This window comes from Melanotaenia boesemani, chromosome 16 (genome assembly GCF_017639745.1).
Source record: "Melanotaenia boesemani isolate fMelBoe1 chromosome 16, fMelBoe1.pri, whole genome shotgun sequence".
Taxonomy (NCBI): domain Eukaryota; kingdom Metazoa; phylum Chordata; class Actinopteri; order Atheriniformes; family Melanotaeniidae; genus Melanotaenia; species Melanotaenia boesemani.
The window spans coordinates 11,077,673-11,095,571 of NC_055697.1; the positions used below are offsets into that span (position 1 = coordinate 11,077,673).

The following is a 17,899-nucleotide window of genomic DNA, read 5'->3' on the forward strand; positions in this document are numbered from 1 at the left end:
TGTTATAAAAACCCAGTTCCATAATTTGTGTTAATCTTTGGTTTTTGAGGCCCTGCTGTCAGAACTGAGGAAATCTCCTGCTCCGCTTACCCTACAGGAGTGACAGGACGACACTCTCTCTCTCTGGCTCCACTTTCACCAGGGAAGATGCTGACCTCCTGACACCCACCCGAGAAGCCCAGTGCAACATGGGAACTGAGACACATGTGATCATGGGAAAGGAGGTGAAGGAGGAGCAGAATCGTCTGAAAGGCTGTGTGGTGAGTGACACTGGTATTTTGCTGGGGCTCTGGAGAGGAGAACAACTCCATCACAGCTGGCAAAAGATGAGATAAGCCCGTTCCGGCTCTACAAAATCTGTGGCTACAGAAAGTGACGCATTTTGTCCTTTTGGTTTGGAAAAAGCCTGATTAACAACTTAAGCAGGTTTCTCCAAAGAGCCTGAGAAATGAGCTGTAAAGCTGTGATTTCTAGTTTTTCTAACAACTATTTAGCTTGTTTTCCAGCCTACCAGCTAGTTAGCTGCACTTAAAAGTAATATCCTCTGTCCCTATTTTGAGAAATCCCTCGATAGTGTGGTTAGGATAAGTACCAGCCTGGCTCTAAAACTCAAAAAGAAAAAATACTATATATTATAGCTCAATATATAATATTGACTCTGTTTTCTGCTGGTCTTCTCTATAACTCATAAGATCTCCCAGTCTCCAAATGTTATGAATATTGCCCCGCAAGAGTCACAGGAAGAGATTTTGGAGGTGTTATTTGTCCTGGCACAAGAATTACATAAGTTTCCATTAAAATGTCAAATCGTGACTGTTCAGCCTGGTGGAGCACAGGCCAGAGTAAATATGTCTTTCCCTTAGACCCAAAAATTCACTTTATGGTAGAAAAATATCTTGGCCTTAAACTGCAACCTAAAATACAATCATCTAATTAATACTGTATTAATAGCGGATCTGTGGTTCACTCTTGGGTTACTTATTAATCAAAAAAACATGTGGATGCCTTGGGAATGACATTCCTCATCTTTGAAGCCAAACTGAAACACGTGGATGCTCCCAGAGTAACACCGTAGGTGCTTGTTAACCTAAACGGAAATATTCTTGGCATCTTTTTTGAAAGCTGAGCATCCAGAAAGTATGTGGTATCTTAGAAACCAATAATTATGTGTATATTTAGTTTTTCAAGTTTGCACATTAAATCTCTTCATAATTTAAGTGAACACTCAGTGGCTGTTTGTGTTTAGGTCAGAGTAGTTCCTTAATGTCCTTTTTTTCTTGTCAACATCTTTCACTCCTGGAGTTCCCGCTGGGTCTCTGGCCTCATTTTGCCTAATGAGAAATGGTCTGTTTGTTGGAGGACAGAAAACTTCACTTTTCAGTTTCCTTGTTTTAGAGTTTCAGTTTATTACCCTGCTTGTGTTTTTCAGCTTTTACTGGTGGCCTTACCACCTCTAACAGGAGCCCATCAGACCAGTAAACCTGAAAGCTTCTCTCTCCAGACACTAAGCTCTTTTCCCCCACTGTCCTTAGCCCTTTCACTGCAGTAGTCTTTTTAGCACTGGAAGCTGGGAGTAGCCTGGATGCACTGTCTGTGGGAGCCTCACTTGTTACTATTTATGGAAGGGTTAATAAGACACTCCAAACAAAACCATGGAGCCCAAAGGCCAAAGACAGTGCCAAGCACAGGCACCAGTTAAACAGTAAAAGTAATTTGTCACATATTGTTCACTACTTGGACTAGAACCAAAGTGTGCTGAGCTGATTTAATTAAATTTAGATCCAGCTACACATCTCTATCTGTGTGATTATGAACCTTTTGTATCTGTACATGTAGATATAATTTTCACTGTACTGTACCTGCAGGTGTACTTCTGCACACATTCACACTTTCACTGTGGAAATATCCTCCTAATGCTCAGTGTGACTCAACTGAAAGGTAAACTGTAAAGGTTTTAGTGTCTGTGTGCGTGACTATGTGCATCACACAGTAATCTATACATCAGTGTCATCGTGTTAGCAGTAGTACGGCCTCTTGTTTCTGGAGATAAACATGGCTATCGTCTGTTTCTCTGGCTAATTGCAGCCAGATGTCGGGGCTGGAGACCAGATGGGCTTGGTGGGCTTGCTAAACGATAGTTCTTGACTGACATCACTTCAGAGCACACTGCAGAAAGTTGCACATGGAGAGCGGTCAGAAGAAAAAAGATATACTTGGAAAAGTAAATTGAAAGATAGATAGATAGATAGATAGATAGATAGATAGATAGATAGATAGATAGATAGATAGATAGATAGATAGATAGATAGATAGATAGATAGATAGATAGATAGATAGATAGATAGATAGATAGATAGATAGATAGATAAAACAACCTAAGACGTTTCACACAATGAGTCATTTGAGTCAGGTGTGGTAAAGCAGGGAAACATTAAAAACCTGCAGGACTGCTTTAAACATTCCTAAAGTTGAACAGATTTTTATTTACTCATGATTTATTTATTGAAAATGATTCATTCTACAATGATACATTTACCCTTACAGGTTATTGTATTAGTCATCCTAAAGAATTAATCTCTACTTGTTTAGACAGTATTATCTGCAGCAACACACTGAACAATATTTCCTAAACTTTATATGCAAATTTTAATTTTATATGTAAATTGTAAATTATAGATACATTTTTAGAGTGAAATGTAAAATATTTTACTTTAAAATAAAGCAGACAAGAAAGTAAACTTAAGTGGTTAAAGCAGCACTACTGAACTTTTTTGCCCTTTGGCATCCCATAACAAAAGCTAATTCATCATCTGTTTTGCATCCTGTCTCTTCTCTGAGCTCTCTCCAGACAGTAAAAGTGAGTCCAATGTTGACTCTTACCTTTTCTCTGGCTCTGTCACTTTTTCTTGTTTCTTTTCCTCTCATCCTCTGATAATATCTTCTTGCATTTTTTTTGCTGAACCAGCCAGGATTTACATTTAAAATGGTCAATGTCTTGATATGGGATGTGATGTGGTGCTGCAAAGCAAAATGCAGCTGAAAAGTGATGCTTAAATCTGGAAAAAAAGTTTTGAAGTGTAGTTTCTCAAGATCCCAAGATGCTACACAGCAACAATAGCTCCAGGAATGTACATAATACATGTCAGTGTGCCATCAAAACGAGTCAGAAGCCCAGAGTTTTAAGGTTGGAAGCTTATTTAGTGTTGCTGTAAATTAGAAATTTGAAATGCTTAAGTACAGAGACCCCCCCCTCAACACACACCTCACACCTCACATGCCCCTCCCTACTCCCAGGATCCCCTTTGCTTTCTCAGGTTCATAGTTTTATGTTTCTTACTTTGTTTCAACCACCAGCCAGCAACCGTAAACCAGAAACATGTAGCTCTCTTTGGAAAACCCTTCTGAGAGTCCTCTGGCCAACCTTTTAAGCACTCGGATGGTTGTAAAACTGGCTTAGTCGCTGTTAACTTCTTAAATTTATTTCTGCACATAGACAAGGTCTATAGCCGTGGCATTGGCCTTGCTAAAAACTCCTCTACATAGTTCTAACAGAGGCAGATTAGATGGTCATGGAAATCACTGTCTAATGCTGAAAAAACAGCTGCTTTAATGAGATCTGGGCAGAGGGAATTTTAAAAGGGTTATATTTCATCTTCAATGGCTCTTTTTCATCATCTGAGTAGTAAAACCCATGTTAGTGACTTTAGTGTGTTTTTGTTATTTACTTTGAAGCTGTAAACAGAAAAACCCTGTATCTTTGATTTAGTTTGGATTATTTAATTAAAAATAGCTTACCTTTGTTAGATTGACATTTACAGGAGGAACCATATTGCCAGTAACACGGCAACTCTCTAGTTAGCAGTAAGCTACAGAACCCCGTTCCTGAGAGAGAGGATGAAATTCTTCTTCTGAAATGTTTTGGTTGTTTATTCAGTAAATCATAGACAGAAACAAAAGATGTTCATTTGTCTTGTTATTGATCTTTACTTCTTTTCCACATAAACCATTATTCTTTCTTTTCCACAGAGTATTGTTGACAGTGAGAATGGTAGGCGAGCTCAGAGCAGCCAAAATCAGGAGCAGCAATCAGAGAAGAACGCCTCCTCCCCAAAGAGAGACGGCTCATCCTGCATAGATGATGCTGTCGTAAGACATCAACTGAAGTGGGAAAGGTGACAGATCAGCCTGGCTCCTCTCTCTGACTGTGACTCACTTAAGGAAAGATCTTAATGCAAATCATAACTGGAATCACATGCCAGTATTTTCTTTGCAGCAGGAAGCCCAGAGCTGAGCCCAAGCTTGCGACTGCCACACGAGGCCACCCACAGCTTCACATTCAGCTCCAGAAGTTCACTGTGTCTGCTGACAAGGTGACCAAACTCCTGCCAGGCACAATTAGAAATTCGTTTTAAAACAGCATACATTGATGTTCGTCTTCTCTTAGATGCTATCTTAATGTAAAAAGTTTAGGTTTAGACCACTGCTGCAGTATGTTAATTATGTTAATTATGCATTATGTTAATTTTGAACTATGCAGCAATGCTTTACATCAAAAATAATCAACAATAACAACTTGATATTCTTACAAAATAACCAGTAGTGTATGAGCCATCAGTATATTGCATATCCCTTTTTTCCAGTAATTGCTTCTTAGTAGGTTTATAGATCAAAATAAAAAAAAATCACTCTGACCCTGATCACTGTGTTTCCTGTGGCTTTGGCAGCTAAATTACATCTGTGGAGGGCTTCATGGTTTTAACATTTTTAGTTTCTCTCTTTACTCTCCTTTCCATCTCAGACATTGTCCTGGCTCAAAGACAATGTGTCCATGGCAACACAGGTGTGTTCAATAGCCAGCTATGAGGGTCTGGAAGCAGCCAAGAGATGTCAACACACTCTTGAACAAGAAATCCTGAACAACAAAGCTAGGATAGAGGTGGTCAAAAGGGTAAACCAAGGCACATCATCACATTCACAGTTTCTTGTAAAACACATGGATGACTTGAGTGAAAGTTTCCCCCTGAACATATCAACCACATAATGAGCTGACATAGCATGTGAGAAATCTATACCTCCCCAAAACATCAGATATGGTTTATATTTATATTTTCTTGATCATGACTTGAACTCATCCTTTTCAAACCTCTTCCTCAGGAGGGCCACGGGCTGGTCCGTGCGCAGCACCCAGGCAGCACTAAGATTGAGGAGTTTCTCAGCCAGCTGGAAGTTCTGTGGGAAGAACTGAGAAGGAGGCACCAGAGGAATGCCGTGTTTCTGCAGGCTTCGGAGGAGCTGGGCTTTAGAGTAAGATTCAGAAAATATCTGAAAATATTCCTCTCTTTAGTCATACTGTTCTGGCAGACGTTTATAGCCATGATGGATTATTCTGGTTCAGTTCTATCAGAACTGGGCCAAAGTTTGTGTTGTGTAGTTAACGATCATAGATATGTAGTTTTTTTTTTGTTTTACCTTTGCTGCCTTAATTGGCAGTGCTTCGAGGTATACTCACAAGAGTACATAATCCAGGCAATAAAAAGTGGGCTTTCACATAATTTGATTATTAGTTGGAAAGAGGCTGCAAATCCAGCTTTATGAATTAGTGGGAAACCGTGAGTACATTTTAGATTTAGGTCAAAGCACAGCCCAAGTCTATTAAGTATACCTGTTGTTGTCTTCTTGATAAAGTGCCATTTGATGATGTCACTGTGCACTAAATTACTAGAAAATGAAAGCAGTAAAACCTCTATTCATGACAAACACACACCCAGTTTCTCCTCTTATGTTCTTCATAGATTGTGAAAGTGCTCCAAGCCCTTGGCAGCCTGGAGGCCTGGCTGGAGTCTGTGGAGCTTTCCATGAAGGAGTCTGCATTAGCTGGAGACCCTGAAACAATGAGCATGGCTGAAAGGGAGAGCTGTCTGCTGGAGAAAGAGGTGACAGCACGCAGCCTGGAGCTTAGCGCTCTAAGGCGGGAGGTGGACCGCCTTCATGGCCACAGTCACCCACATACTCAAGGACTGCCAGCGCGCATGGAGGAGGTGGAAAGAAAGTACGTTTTACAGAAAAGGAGATGGAAAGGTCAGGGTTAGCCCCCTGATGTTTGTCATCATGGAAGATTCATGTTATGGATGTGAACAATCAGATGCTGCTGGTTTTTGCCAAGAACTGTGGTCAGGAAATAAAGTATGTCACTGTTTCCAAGAGGTAACAGGTTTGGGCTTGCCCTGTTTGAAATCCAACATGGAAGAGTTTATTCATTAAATTGCCAGTTCACATTTAAGACAAACAATTTCACCCCATAAACCACAAATATATAAATATCCATAGATCTCATAAGTTGCCATTTTATCCAAGTTGGCAAAAAAATACTCTCCATGTGCTCATTAATTGCACAGCTCAAGTTTAATCATTTGTGTGTCATGCAGCACTTAGCGAGGTCTACCCCACTGTTCTGACATGCACTTTACCCACAGCTTGTCAGAATGTGTCAAAGTCACCCGTTCCATGTTTGCAAGATGACACCCCTCTCTTTGGTTGGCCCTTGAATGACATGTTGTTGCCATGGACACTTAGTACTCTTAGTAAAGCCTTACGATATTGGCTGGTTTACTGGATGTAGCTATGTGTATAAACACAAGTTCAGACTCTGTAAAGAACACTAAGCTGACCAAAGAAAATAAAGACAGGAAAATGTCTCAGTTTAAGTGTTTCCAGGGTGGGTTGTTTTACAGGGCAGAGATGGCCACTGGTGCAGTCTGAGAGACCATCAGTTCAGGTAGTGGCGAGCACGAAGCAGCTGTAAAACACTTGGTATGATGTCATTATTTAACACTACAAAGAAGTAACTTAAGGCTCATTTATTCTGGAAAACATACCCTTTCAGACCAATCCCTTTATCATTTTAATATGTAAACTCTCCACAGACGAGGTATCTTTGTGCCCTGAAGTATGGCATATGTTTATGTCACACATGATATATGGTTACATAAACAGTGCTCTTGCATGGTAACAGTCATCCAGTGAGCTGTAAGCGGTCGCTGTAATGTGGCTCTGCTGAGGGATATACTGAGCTGTATGTAGATAACAGTTAAGGTGTAGCTTCTAGTTAAAACAGTCTTGCTGGTGTTTTTGTTTTACAGATACCATCGAGTCCTAAGTGCCCTGACCCAGCAGAGCTCAGAACTGCAGGACACACGCATGTTGACTGAGTTCCTGGAGCGTGTGGAGTTGGAGGAGAGTCAAGAGCTCAGTGGTCCATACAGCCTCAGCCAGGTGAGAATCAACTTAACAGAGGTACAATATGAAGGATCAGCTTGTCTTTTAAGCTTGTAAGATATGTTTTTATTGAAACGTAGCCAGTTTTAGTATCAGCCGAAGCTTTGATTCAGCTTCCATTCAATATAACCTCATGAAATTTAATTTAAATGATGATGCTCAGAATATGGAAAATTAAAAATCATTCAACCTTTAAAACCTGAGCTCAAACTATGAAAACAGATGGTGCCAAACTGTGTCAACATGGCTATTTTGGAGATCTTGCCTGCACTATCTGTACTAAAACTGCTCTATTTTTTCTCTGCTTCAGTTTATCAAAGTTGACCCTTGTAAAAAAAATGTTTATTTTCTTTTTTTTTTTTTTACCATCAAACACAAAGTATCTACAGAACATAGATTTTCAGATATTCCACAGATCATTTTCAGTGAAATGACTTTTAACAGAATATAAAGTCCTCACAAAAATCATCATAAATCATTTATATGAATGTAGTCCACCTTTTGTCTTTTGGGTCACCCATTTTGTTCCCCTTTTATAATGCTGGACCATCTCCTTTCCTCAGTCACCTTTACAGTTTTTTTTTCTCTCTCTTTCTTTCTATCCAACAGCCTCTCCACAGTGAAATTTCCTCAGCTCCTACTCTGCTTGAACTCCAAAGTAGTGGTAGTGGTGAGCCGTTAATAGAAACAATGGGGGACCCTGTGGAGGAACTCCGAGAGGCTGTAGAGATGCTTAATGATACTGTGAGAGAAAGAGGTCGATCTCAAAGCCAAGACAAGCCCATCCAGGAGCTGCTGAGCAAGGTAAGAAGATGGGAGTGAGTTTATATTGACCTCTCTGTTGAAAGTGTCTATATAAGGGAGCTTTAGTTCCTGTTTCTAAGATCCAGTGGTTGCTGCAGTATAAGGAATAATGATCTTAGATGATGCTGAATGGTTTTTAAAATCCTAGACCTCTAAAGAGCCACATCTGGTTTTTCTGTAGCTGTGTTCTAAAATGGACCACAAGCAATCCCCTATCCCCCCTTACGTGAGGGTTTTTGTTTTGATTTGATTTATTTTTGGTACATATCAAAATATCCCAGACTCAGATGGTTGGAAGGGAGTTTATAAAGCTATTTTAAACACAACTTTGTAACCTGGCTGTCATTGGAAAACAAATCATACATGGTAAAGTTTGACTTAATGACAATCTCAACTTATAATGACTTTGTGCCCTGCAAGCATGCCAGCGTGGCAGTGCATGTGGAGGAGTGCTTATGCTACAGCAAGGAACTAAGTCTGGACATCCTGGAGAAGGAGACAGACATGGCCATGCAGTGTGAACCAGACCGATGTGGTGTAGAGGCTCTGCAGGAGAAACAGGACCACCTGGAGGTGAGAGGAAGATGCTAGCTCATGTTGAGAACATGGTGTAAATATCTGAAATGATTCATCGCTGCTTATATGATCCAGTATTCCATTCTTTTGGCTTCAGGTCATTAACCTTTTTTGTCCTTTGAAATGAAAAGGGGAAGCTCCTTTGTCTGCCTTGCACTCACCAACACACTGTTCCACAGTCTGTTTCCTGTTGTGCTGATTTTTTTTCACAACAACTCAAAAAAGAAAAAAAGGGCCAGCCCACCCCGTTTTGAGCTGCGTTTAATTTATTATACAAACCGCACTGTACAATTGCACACATAGACCGTGCAAAAAAGTTTATTATCCACACAGGATATTTATTTGTGCTTGTGTGAGTCACTGTTCTGTTAACTCTCAGTGCGTGTATGTTTATGGGTAAATCTAGTAGGGTGTGTATGAGTGTCCAAAGGTCAGAGGGTTGGAGATGTGAAGTTGGGGATGGTAAAGCTTTACGTGAGTCATTTTTGGGCAGTGTTATGTTTATCACGCACATACACACATGCACACAGCTGTCTGGACTTGATACGATTGAAGAGCAGAAATGACCTAATCTCCCAAACTGAAATAACTGTGCCGTCAGCAGACAGGCATCCACAACACAGTGTTCTTGAGGCTTACTGTAGCTGAGAAACGTTATGAAGTATTGCTCCCACAGAGCCCTGAACGCTATTAATTATTGCCTCGTCAAAAGGAGAGAAAAGTGGTCAAGATTGCAAGTTTGCTATAGCGTGGCAGCCCATATGTAGACCATATGGGCCTCCAACTGAATAATATGCATAAATCTATGGAAATGAGGTCATAGCTAAAGACACAATTGGTACAAGCTGTTTAAATGATACTAGAAATTGATGAAGACAGATATTTTTGATAAGGTTTTTACTATGATTCCCCACAGATTGACTATGAAGTCATCAGGGAGGAAGTAAAGGAGATGGAGAACCAGGCTCATCGGTTAAAGGAGGTGTGCCCTGAGAGAATGCACCTTCTCGGGGCAAAGATTCAGGTTACGCTGCAGGCCTGGAGCGACCTGGGAAATTGTGTGTCAGAGAACAAATCACGTCTGCATGAGTTTGTGCAGCTCCAGGACTTCTTCAGGAGCTACCTTGCTATGATGTAAGCATGATGTGAGACTTCTGGGACCCATTTCCGGGCCAATTTCTTTTGTAAGACACTTTTTGAGAACATCTGCCCATTACAATATCTTTCAAGGAAAGAACAGGATGTTCTCATTGTCAAGCACAGGTCCCAGGAGATATGTGGAATTTAGGATGTGCTGAGAGGGTTGGAGCAAGTTTCCTGGGTGTGACAGGGCGATGAATGTCTTTCCTATCAAGCAGAGTCTGGTTTTTCTCATGTTTTGTGAAGGTATGGTTTTTCTCACAGCCTTGTTTCGCGTCTTCTCACACCACCTCCTTTCCCCACTTGCCTCTCTGAACAGCTCATGGACAGAAGACACCAGGTCATGCATTTTCTCTGAAACTGCCTTGCATCTTGGCAGAGATGGGCAGAGGCCACTGGCGGCAGAGCTGGACTTGCAAATTGAGCAAAAGTTTGAGGAATTTGACAGACTGTCCATAACAGGAAAGACTCTTTTCAACAAAGAACACCACCTCACGCAGATGGTGAGCAAGGATCCACACTTCTACCTTGCTGTGACCCTTGCATTGTTAATATTATCCACTTTTCTATAACTGATAATATCTTGCAGGTAAGAGAACGCATGGAGGAACTAAGAAGCATGCTCGGATGGATCTCAGTACACTGGAGGGCTCAGAAACAACAGTGGCTACACAAAAAGAACAGACATGAGCTTGTGCAAGATAACATTTACTCTGAGGCAGCAATGTGCCCTTCAGTGACAGAGGTGAATCAAAAATGGTGGATTGCTGTTGGAATAAATTAAGTGGTACATGAGGGAAAAAACAGTGCCCTAAAATGTGAACATTTATTCTAAATTTCTAAATAGCTACAAAGGTTACTGTACCTTCTGAAGTTTTTTTAAATGTATAAAACTTGCATTTGATTTCTTTGTCATCAAACAGGACAAACTACAGTTAAGCCTTGAATAATATTCAAGATATTGATGTTACTAATTAAAAAGAAAATAACCAAGCCCATGCTAATCGGGTTCTCTGCCAAAAAAAAACAATAAAAACAATCAAAAGATCTATTTAAAAAAATTGCAATGACAGTACAGTACTTAGCACAAGCACGACTGCTAATAGTATAAAATAAGGCATGTGTGGCAAACTGATGTGCTAAAACAAAGTCAACTGGATTTGTTTAATTTCTAGATGTAGAGCTCTTATCTGAAATGATTACTTGGTGTGATTTTGTGCTATAATTAGCACCTTGAGAGTTGCTGGTGTCACATGTTAATCATAGACACACCCCAGCATCCGGGAAGTTTTTCTTCCTAGAAAGCAAGAGCTCTTTTCACACTGCCAATTTAAATAGTATCTGTTGTGCCTTTGTTGTGCCTCACTGTTCTGTTTCTAAGATATGGAAGCAAAATCTTGTGCAACAGTCAACAAAGCCAATTCTGAAATTCTAGACACCAGATTAAATGTCATTCCACTGCGAATACATGCCACCCAGAATGATGTTATGTCCCTTCTTTAACTTCTTAAAGAGAAGTCATAATCACAGGACTACTCCCCAGTCACATAAACACACAATCACAGGTTGAAAGGGGAAATTAACAATTGACATGTGAATCCAGCAACTCTCAGGGTGCTAATGACCTCACGAGGGTTTAAAAGTCTGGGACTCCTCACCAGTCAGTCAGAGATGAAGAAGCCTTTCTGATGAAAATGTTTGTTAAAGAAACTCAAGTCCAGTTATGTAGTTTTAATACTCAGCACACTAGAAGAAACCAAATTATTGTGTTAGTCTGTCCAAAACCAGACTTTTAAAATGCATATAAAGGTGATCGACTGGCCATAATAGAAGCTCTTAAAACTGGAGTAACACAACCAGATAATCCAGCTGGAGCTGGACTAACTCCTGCAAGTACACACTTAGTATGTAACCATGTGGCGTAGAATAAATCATGACCTGTCTGACTGACACTCTTCACAAACACTAATGATCCATGATGAGCACTTACTGACCATTTCTTCTTATTTTTCTCTCTCATTCCACGTAGAGTTCAGCTCCTGAGCTTGAGGCCCTGCAGTCCCAACTGGCCCAAGTCATCAACACTTGTGAAGACACAAGAAAGGCAGCAACAGATAGCTGTCCCTCTCCCCAGCAGTCCAAACACACTGAGCAGCAGGAGGAGAAGCAGTCAGAGGATGGGTATGAGATCATGAACAGTATTGGACCCCTGGGTGATCATCCAAAGGCAAACATCATGGTGCTCAAGGAGAACAGCAGCCCCCCTTTGGGGGGAGCAGTCAACCTCATCTTTAGCTTTGGTAACCCTGGTGACAGCCAGGTGCAGGTGTTTGACCCGCCTGTTAAGACGGATGAGATAGTGGAGGAGACCTCTGAGCCTGTCCACAGGGTGAGAACCGCACTTCACCATAAACACCAAAAGTCTCCAAACACCATTATGAGAGATCAGAATTATTGATACATTTCCTCCACAAAACACTCAAGCAAATAATATTTGCCACTGTTCCTGAAGGTCAGGGCTGTACCAGTCCTTCCCTGTAACCACACTGCATGGAACCTCCCTCCACGACTGTCTTACTGGTCATTCTGCCCTCGTTTGGCCTTCATATCTTCCTTTTTCCTCATTCTCTCCCTTAGTCCACTGTGCCTCAATCTTCTGCCTGTAAAAACTTTTGGAGGCGCTGCCAGGGGCTTTTGGAAAATACTTTGGGTAGTTTAAAGCGAAAGAAAAAGATTTATCGGCAAAGTGCAAATGAGGTAAATTGCGCAGTGTGAACTGGATTTGCATGCAGTGTCTCAAAGTGTGCTGGGACTGCATGCTGTCTGTAGCTGTTTTCTGGGTGGGGCATGATTTACTAACATGCAGCAAGGTACGGTACAGTAAGTCATGCAAAAATGTAACCATATTCATACTTACACTGTCTTCAGAGTTGCTGTGGCTGGAAAATTACTGGTTAATGTGAGAAGAGAAAAAGGGCAACAAACAATTTTACTGTTAAAACACATTATTTCTCACATTATGACCATTATGTCAGGATATTTAATGGGATGTGAAACAAAAGGGGCTACTTTTATTATATATTTGCTCAAATTTAAAGATAAGTAATACATTTGATCTCAAATACAACGTAAACACTATCAGGAAACATATTAAAATGTGTTTTTTTAAAGTTATTTTAATGTATAAAATAGCTTTAAACCAAATATAAAACATGAATTATTATTTTACATATTTAGAATGAAATTAATGTTATTTTAGAAACTGTGTTTAAGTGATTTGTACAGTGGAAGTGAATGTTAGTTATATTTTCAGCCTGTCTTAGATTCCTACAGAAGCGTGGAGCTGTCACACAAATAAAAAAAAATTGGGACCTTATCACGTTAAAACGTGATCATTTTATTGTAAAAACTTGAAACGTATCACGTTATTACGTGGCATATCGCTGGACGCAGCACGCACAGTTTCCCCATACAACAACAAATGGTTTATAGTTGACTTCTTTTCCACAAAATGTATCACGTTATAACGTGATACGTTTCACATTTTTACAATAAACTTATCACATTATAACATAATAAGGTCTCATTTTTTTTTATTATTTGGATGATAGCTCCACGCTTCCATAGATTCCAGCTTTAAAAGCATGAAGAATTTTTTTAAGCAGGCTTAAGACATTGAAAACAAATGTGTGCTTTTTGGATTTGCTCAAGTGAATATAAACCTGTCTGTCATCATTTTGTCCTTTAAGTTTGTCTTTTGTAAACTCAGATGAGAGTTAAAATTCCCACCAGAAAAATGAGACGGTGACTCAGTGTGTTTCTAACTAAGCTTTTATCTGACATTTAAAACTTTTTCTTTGGGGCACAACTTGTTAAATGGAGCAAGATTTAAACTTAAAAGGCACTGATGACAGAAACAGAATGAGGGTAATGAGTAAGAAAAACACTGCAGTCCTTCGCCTGCTCTGATTGTTGACAGAAGCGCTCTCTTCTCCTGCCATTTCATCGTAAGTCTGATGTAAACCTGGTCGTGTTTGACTCTGCCACAATTGTGTGAAATAAGTGACCTCATCCTCACTTCCTATGAAGTTGTGCTCAAAAATGGCTCCCAGCAGGAGTGTGTCCTGAATGCCAGTAGAGCTGCAGTCATGAGACAGAGAACTAGCTCTGAACCTTTAAGAAAGGCCCCCAGACTGCACAACATGATTTATAGTCTGGGGCTTATACAGAAACGAGAGATTAGTCACAGAGTTGAAAGGTCAAGACATTACAGCTGTGTATGACGGCATGTGCAGCCACATATGATTTTGATTAAGTCTGCAAATCTGCAGTTACAATAATGTTCATGTTCTTTTGTCCTTTCTTTGGAGTTTTTTTTTTTACTTTCATGAGATTTTATATACATTTCCTTGTTTGTGTATGGCTCAAAAATTCCTCAGTCCACTGTTTTGTGACATGTGTGAGACAGTTGTCATAGTCATTTTTGCAATCATGTCATCATCCATCTGTAACACATCTGTAACATAAAACAGCTCCTGTTCTCACAGAAAGCTGCAAGGCTTCAGCCTGCAGCATGCATGTGTCTCTCTGGGGTTAACCATTTGCAATGCAGCCACGGTGAAATTAGCGCTCATACACATACCTGATATTATTTTCTCTCTATTCTTTTAGGTAAGTACCTACTTGCATGTCAAGGATAACAACCTGGCAGGGGCCCCTGTGTATGAGAGTATCACCCTTCCTCGCCAAAAGAGTCGCTCTGCGGCCTCAGGTTCCCCTACCTTATTGCCATACTCCTCCTCGCAATCTTCACCAATGCCTGGACCTCAGACCAACACCGTAACCTTCCACTCTTCAGCGGGCAGCAGTTCCATCTTCAGCAGCCTCAAGAGGATGGGCAAGAAGAGAAAGAGAAAGAGGGATGCTCGCAGACACACTATCCAGAAAATCATGGGAGTGGATGAGCAAACTGATGGGGTGAAACATCATGACAGTGAGACATTCACATATGACACACGTACATGGCCGCTGAAGGAAGTTCGAAGAAAGAAGAACACATCAAAGAACAGAGATGAGATAGAAGCTATGGCCTACATGAAGAATCCTCTGCTGAGAGATATTGACAGAGAGTGTTCAGGAGAGTATAGCATATCTCCATATGCAGAATCAGCAGGGCCGACCGCTTTACCCTCAGCAGGTCAGGTGAAAGGTCACTGCAGATTCCTCTCTTTGGGCTCTGTGCTTAGCTTTGATCTACCTAAGGACATGACCCTCATCCCAAGTATTCAGGATATCATTACTATCGCTCCACCTGAGTCCAAAAAAGGAGGAGGGACTGATCCAGACCCTCACTCCCAGAGACACACAGTACTGAGCTCCTTTAGACAGACACGACCCACACCTGCCATCATTCAGAGTTCAGCTGAAATCAGCCCCTTTGAATTACAGCAATCGACAGCTGTAGCGAAGGACCAGCCTGATGTGGAAAAAAGTTTCCAACTTCCACCTGCTTCTTCTGAAAATCTGACTGCATCATGTGATGATGCATCTCAAACCCAGTTCACTCACTGTGAGGATGCAGAGCAGGACAAACTGTTGTCAGATTTTAAATCTAGTACAGCTGAAAAAGATGCAAACACCCAACATGCACAGCTGCCTATTTATGTTAACCAAACCCCAAACTGCACAGTCGCTCATAAACATGAGTGTCTCAGTGTCCATACACTCATTAGAGACCTGAATGGACACCAGTATCATAAATGTGCAAAATCCCAGTGTGTGCTTGGAGAGTGTTCTGGACTTCAGTCAAGCCAAGCTTCTCATATGAGAGTAAATCTGAAGTCAACTATGAGTGTCAGTGTCCGTCAGGACTCTGTAGATTCTGGCATCTCCACCTCAAGCAGCTTTAAGCTTTGCACTGACGCCCCATTTCCAGAGAATATTCAGCCTAAAGGAGTAGTGGGGAGGCTCATATCTCTGGAGGTGGGGGGCATAGACTGTACCAAAACAAGAGAGAGCACTGTTACATCAAGTCCATCTCCAGACTCCACAGAGTCCGTTCACCTAGATCACCAGCAGTTTGAGGAGGAAGAAGAAGAACTGGAGGACATCTGGAACCAGAAAACAAACTACAGGCAGAGCATCTGCTCAGACATTATGTACCAGCCCAACCAGGAAGACTTGCTAGCCTCAAACCAAGCTGGAGAGTCACTGTCCTGCTCACCTACAACTAAGAACCCAGCTGTACTTTACAGAAACTTGGTCACAGCGTCAGCACCAAACCTCCTGGTAGCTGAATTCAAACTGCCATCCCACATTCAGAGCTTGTTGGGTTATGATAAGGAACAGAGGCCCAAAGATCACCTTCCTCCACTGGCTATAGGAGACAGGAGGTCCTGGGCAGCTTTTCCTAACAGGGAACCAGCCAGCAAGACTTCAGTGACAGTGAACGAGACTGCATCTGATCCTGTGAAGCTGCCAGATGTTGGGGACAGTCAGAGATACTATTATCAATACAAAGAGGAGGAGGAAGAGGAGGAGGCAAAGGTGGGGGAGGAGGTGGAAGAGCACACAGGTTTCTTAAAGGTGAGGTTTGAATTATTATGATGTCATACCATCCATGAGACTGGATGGTAATTTAAGAAAGCACAACAAAACAAAACAGCTTCTTTGTTCTCAAAGCTTAAATATTGTACTTGCAGGTCTTCTAACTCACACACATACAAGACACCATTAAGAAAGAAGCAAATTACTATTTAAGAAATCCTCCCCTTGTTAGTAGAGTTCTAGTAGCAAAGACAGGTCTCAAAGCCAGAGTAAATACAGCAAAGATTAAACAATTTGCATGAATATGTAATAGAAATAAATAATAAAAATGTGCCAAAAGGGGTTTTTTATGTAGTTAATGTATACTTATTTCAGAAATGGAGCTGTAAGCCTCTCACTGGATTGCAGTGTCAATAGGAAAGGCAATTAAATTTATTGTACATAAAGACTGTTACATTCTTCCTTAATAGGACCAGTCCATGAGTCTCCTGTCAGTTCATATGGGTTTGGATAGGGAAAGTCAACAAAGAGTGGCCTCCCAACGCCTGGAGGAAACTGAGAAGTCAAGGGAGCTGGGGGCCACAGGAGGGCGCTGTTTCATCCTGGTGAGACTAAACAATATTTCAGGCTCTTGTCTGATTAGTAACACTGCTTGTATGTTCACAGTTTGTTTGTTTTTTGTTTTTTTTTGTACTTGAATATTATTTATTCATACCCATTCAGAGTGGAAAACCTGAGCTGCAGTCCATGGAGGGGACCCTTGAGAGGAAGCACAAGCTGCAGCTGGGAGGAAAAAAAGTAAGGAACGATTAAGCCACCACAGTCAGCAAATGTAAAGCTCTCAGTCAGCAGCACACACGCTTATCTTATTTTCACAGGCAGCCTCCAGAGGCTGGAACTCCTACCATGCTATCCTATATAGACATACCTTGTGCTTCTTCCAGGACAGAAAGGATACACTGCGGGTAAGCAGAGAGTAGTGAGAAATAATATTTACAGTCAGATAGTAATATAGTAAATAATGATCATTCTGCCTTTTAGAGTTCTGCATGTGGCCTTCCACTGAACCTCATGGGAGCTGAGTGTTCACCTGCACTAGACTACACCAAAAAACCCAACTGCTTTCGTTTACGGTAACAGATTTCATAGATTATACCGATTAAAGGGCAATGATGATGCACAGTCAGTTGTTTTTTACCTTTTTGAAATTAAAAGTTGTTTCCTGCTCTTAAGGCTCCGTGATGGCTCTGAATATCTGTTTAATACATCCTCACGCTTTCTGATGAAGAAATGGATCATGAAAATTCAAGCAAGCACAGGTAAATACAATTATACCAAAGCTTGCTTGTGCCACTACCAAGTTAAGGTGTCACTGATGTGATTAATTTGTTTTTTTTAAAAAAGGTCATTGTGAGTCACTGTCTTCAACATCAAGCATCACTTCTGATCAAGACCTCTCCATGTCCTTGTAAGATGGTCAAACAAATTAATTTTTACAAAATACATAAAAATCTTTACAACAGTTCTATATAATTAAATTTTTTATCTTTCTTTTGTC

General features: G+C 40.8%; 1 protein-coding gene across 3 annotated transcripts in view; it reads left to right on the forward strand.

The window, feature by feature from the left end:
- The window catches only part of LOC121655431 (spectrin beta chain, non-erythrocytic 1), a 28,119-nt gene that overhangs the window by 8,608 nt on the left and 1,612 nt on the right, over positions 1-17,899 (forward strand). Inside the window, exons 11-31 of one of the 3 annotated variants that reach the window (XM_042010052.1) lie at positions 98-260; positions 4,027-4,172; positions 4,274-4,370; positions 4,799-4,948; positions 5,155-5,304; positions 5,793-6,049; positions 7,140-7,272; positions 7,885-8,079; positions 8,500-8,652; positions 9,572-9,789; positions 10,115-10,298; positions 10,385-10,540; positions 11,825-12,184; positions 12,433-12,552; positions 14,467-16,380; positions 16,812-16,946; positions 17,065-17,139; positions 17,220-17,306; positions 17,383-17,474; positions 17,575-17,660; positions 17,746-17,809. In XM_042010052.1, coding sequence (XP_041865986.1) covers positions 98-260; positions 4,027-4,172; positions 4,274-4,370; positions 4,799-4,948; positions 5,155-5,304; positions 5,793-6,049; positions 7,140-7,272; positions 7,885-8,079; positions 8,500-8,652; positions 9,572-9,789; positions 10,115-10,298; positions 10,385-10,540; positions 11,825-12,184; positions 12,433-12,552; positions 14,467-16,380; positions 16,812-16,946; positions 17,065-17,139; positions 17,220-17,306; positions 17,383-17,474; positions 17,575-17,660; positions 17,746-17,809 — 4,935 coding nt within the window. The remainder of the gene's footprint in view (positions 1-97; positions 261-4,026; positions 4,173-4,273; positions 4,371-4,798; positions 4,949-5,154; positions 5,305-5,792; positions 6,050-7,139; positions 7,273-7,884; positions 8,080-8,499; positions 8,653-9,571; positions 9,790-10,114; positions 10,299-10,384; positions 10,541-11,824; positions 12,185-12,432; positions 12,553-14,466; positions 16,381-16,811; positions 16,947-17,064; positions 17,140-17,219; positions 17,307-17,382; positions 17,475-17,574; positions 17,661-17,745; positions 17,810-17,899) is intronic. The other 2 variants (XM_042010053.1, XM_042010054.1) reach the window with 2 other exon arrangements.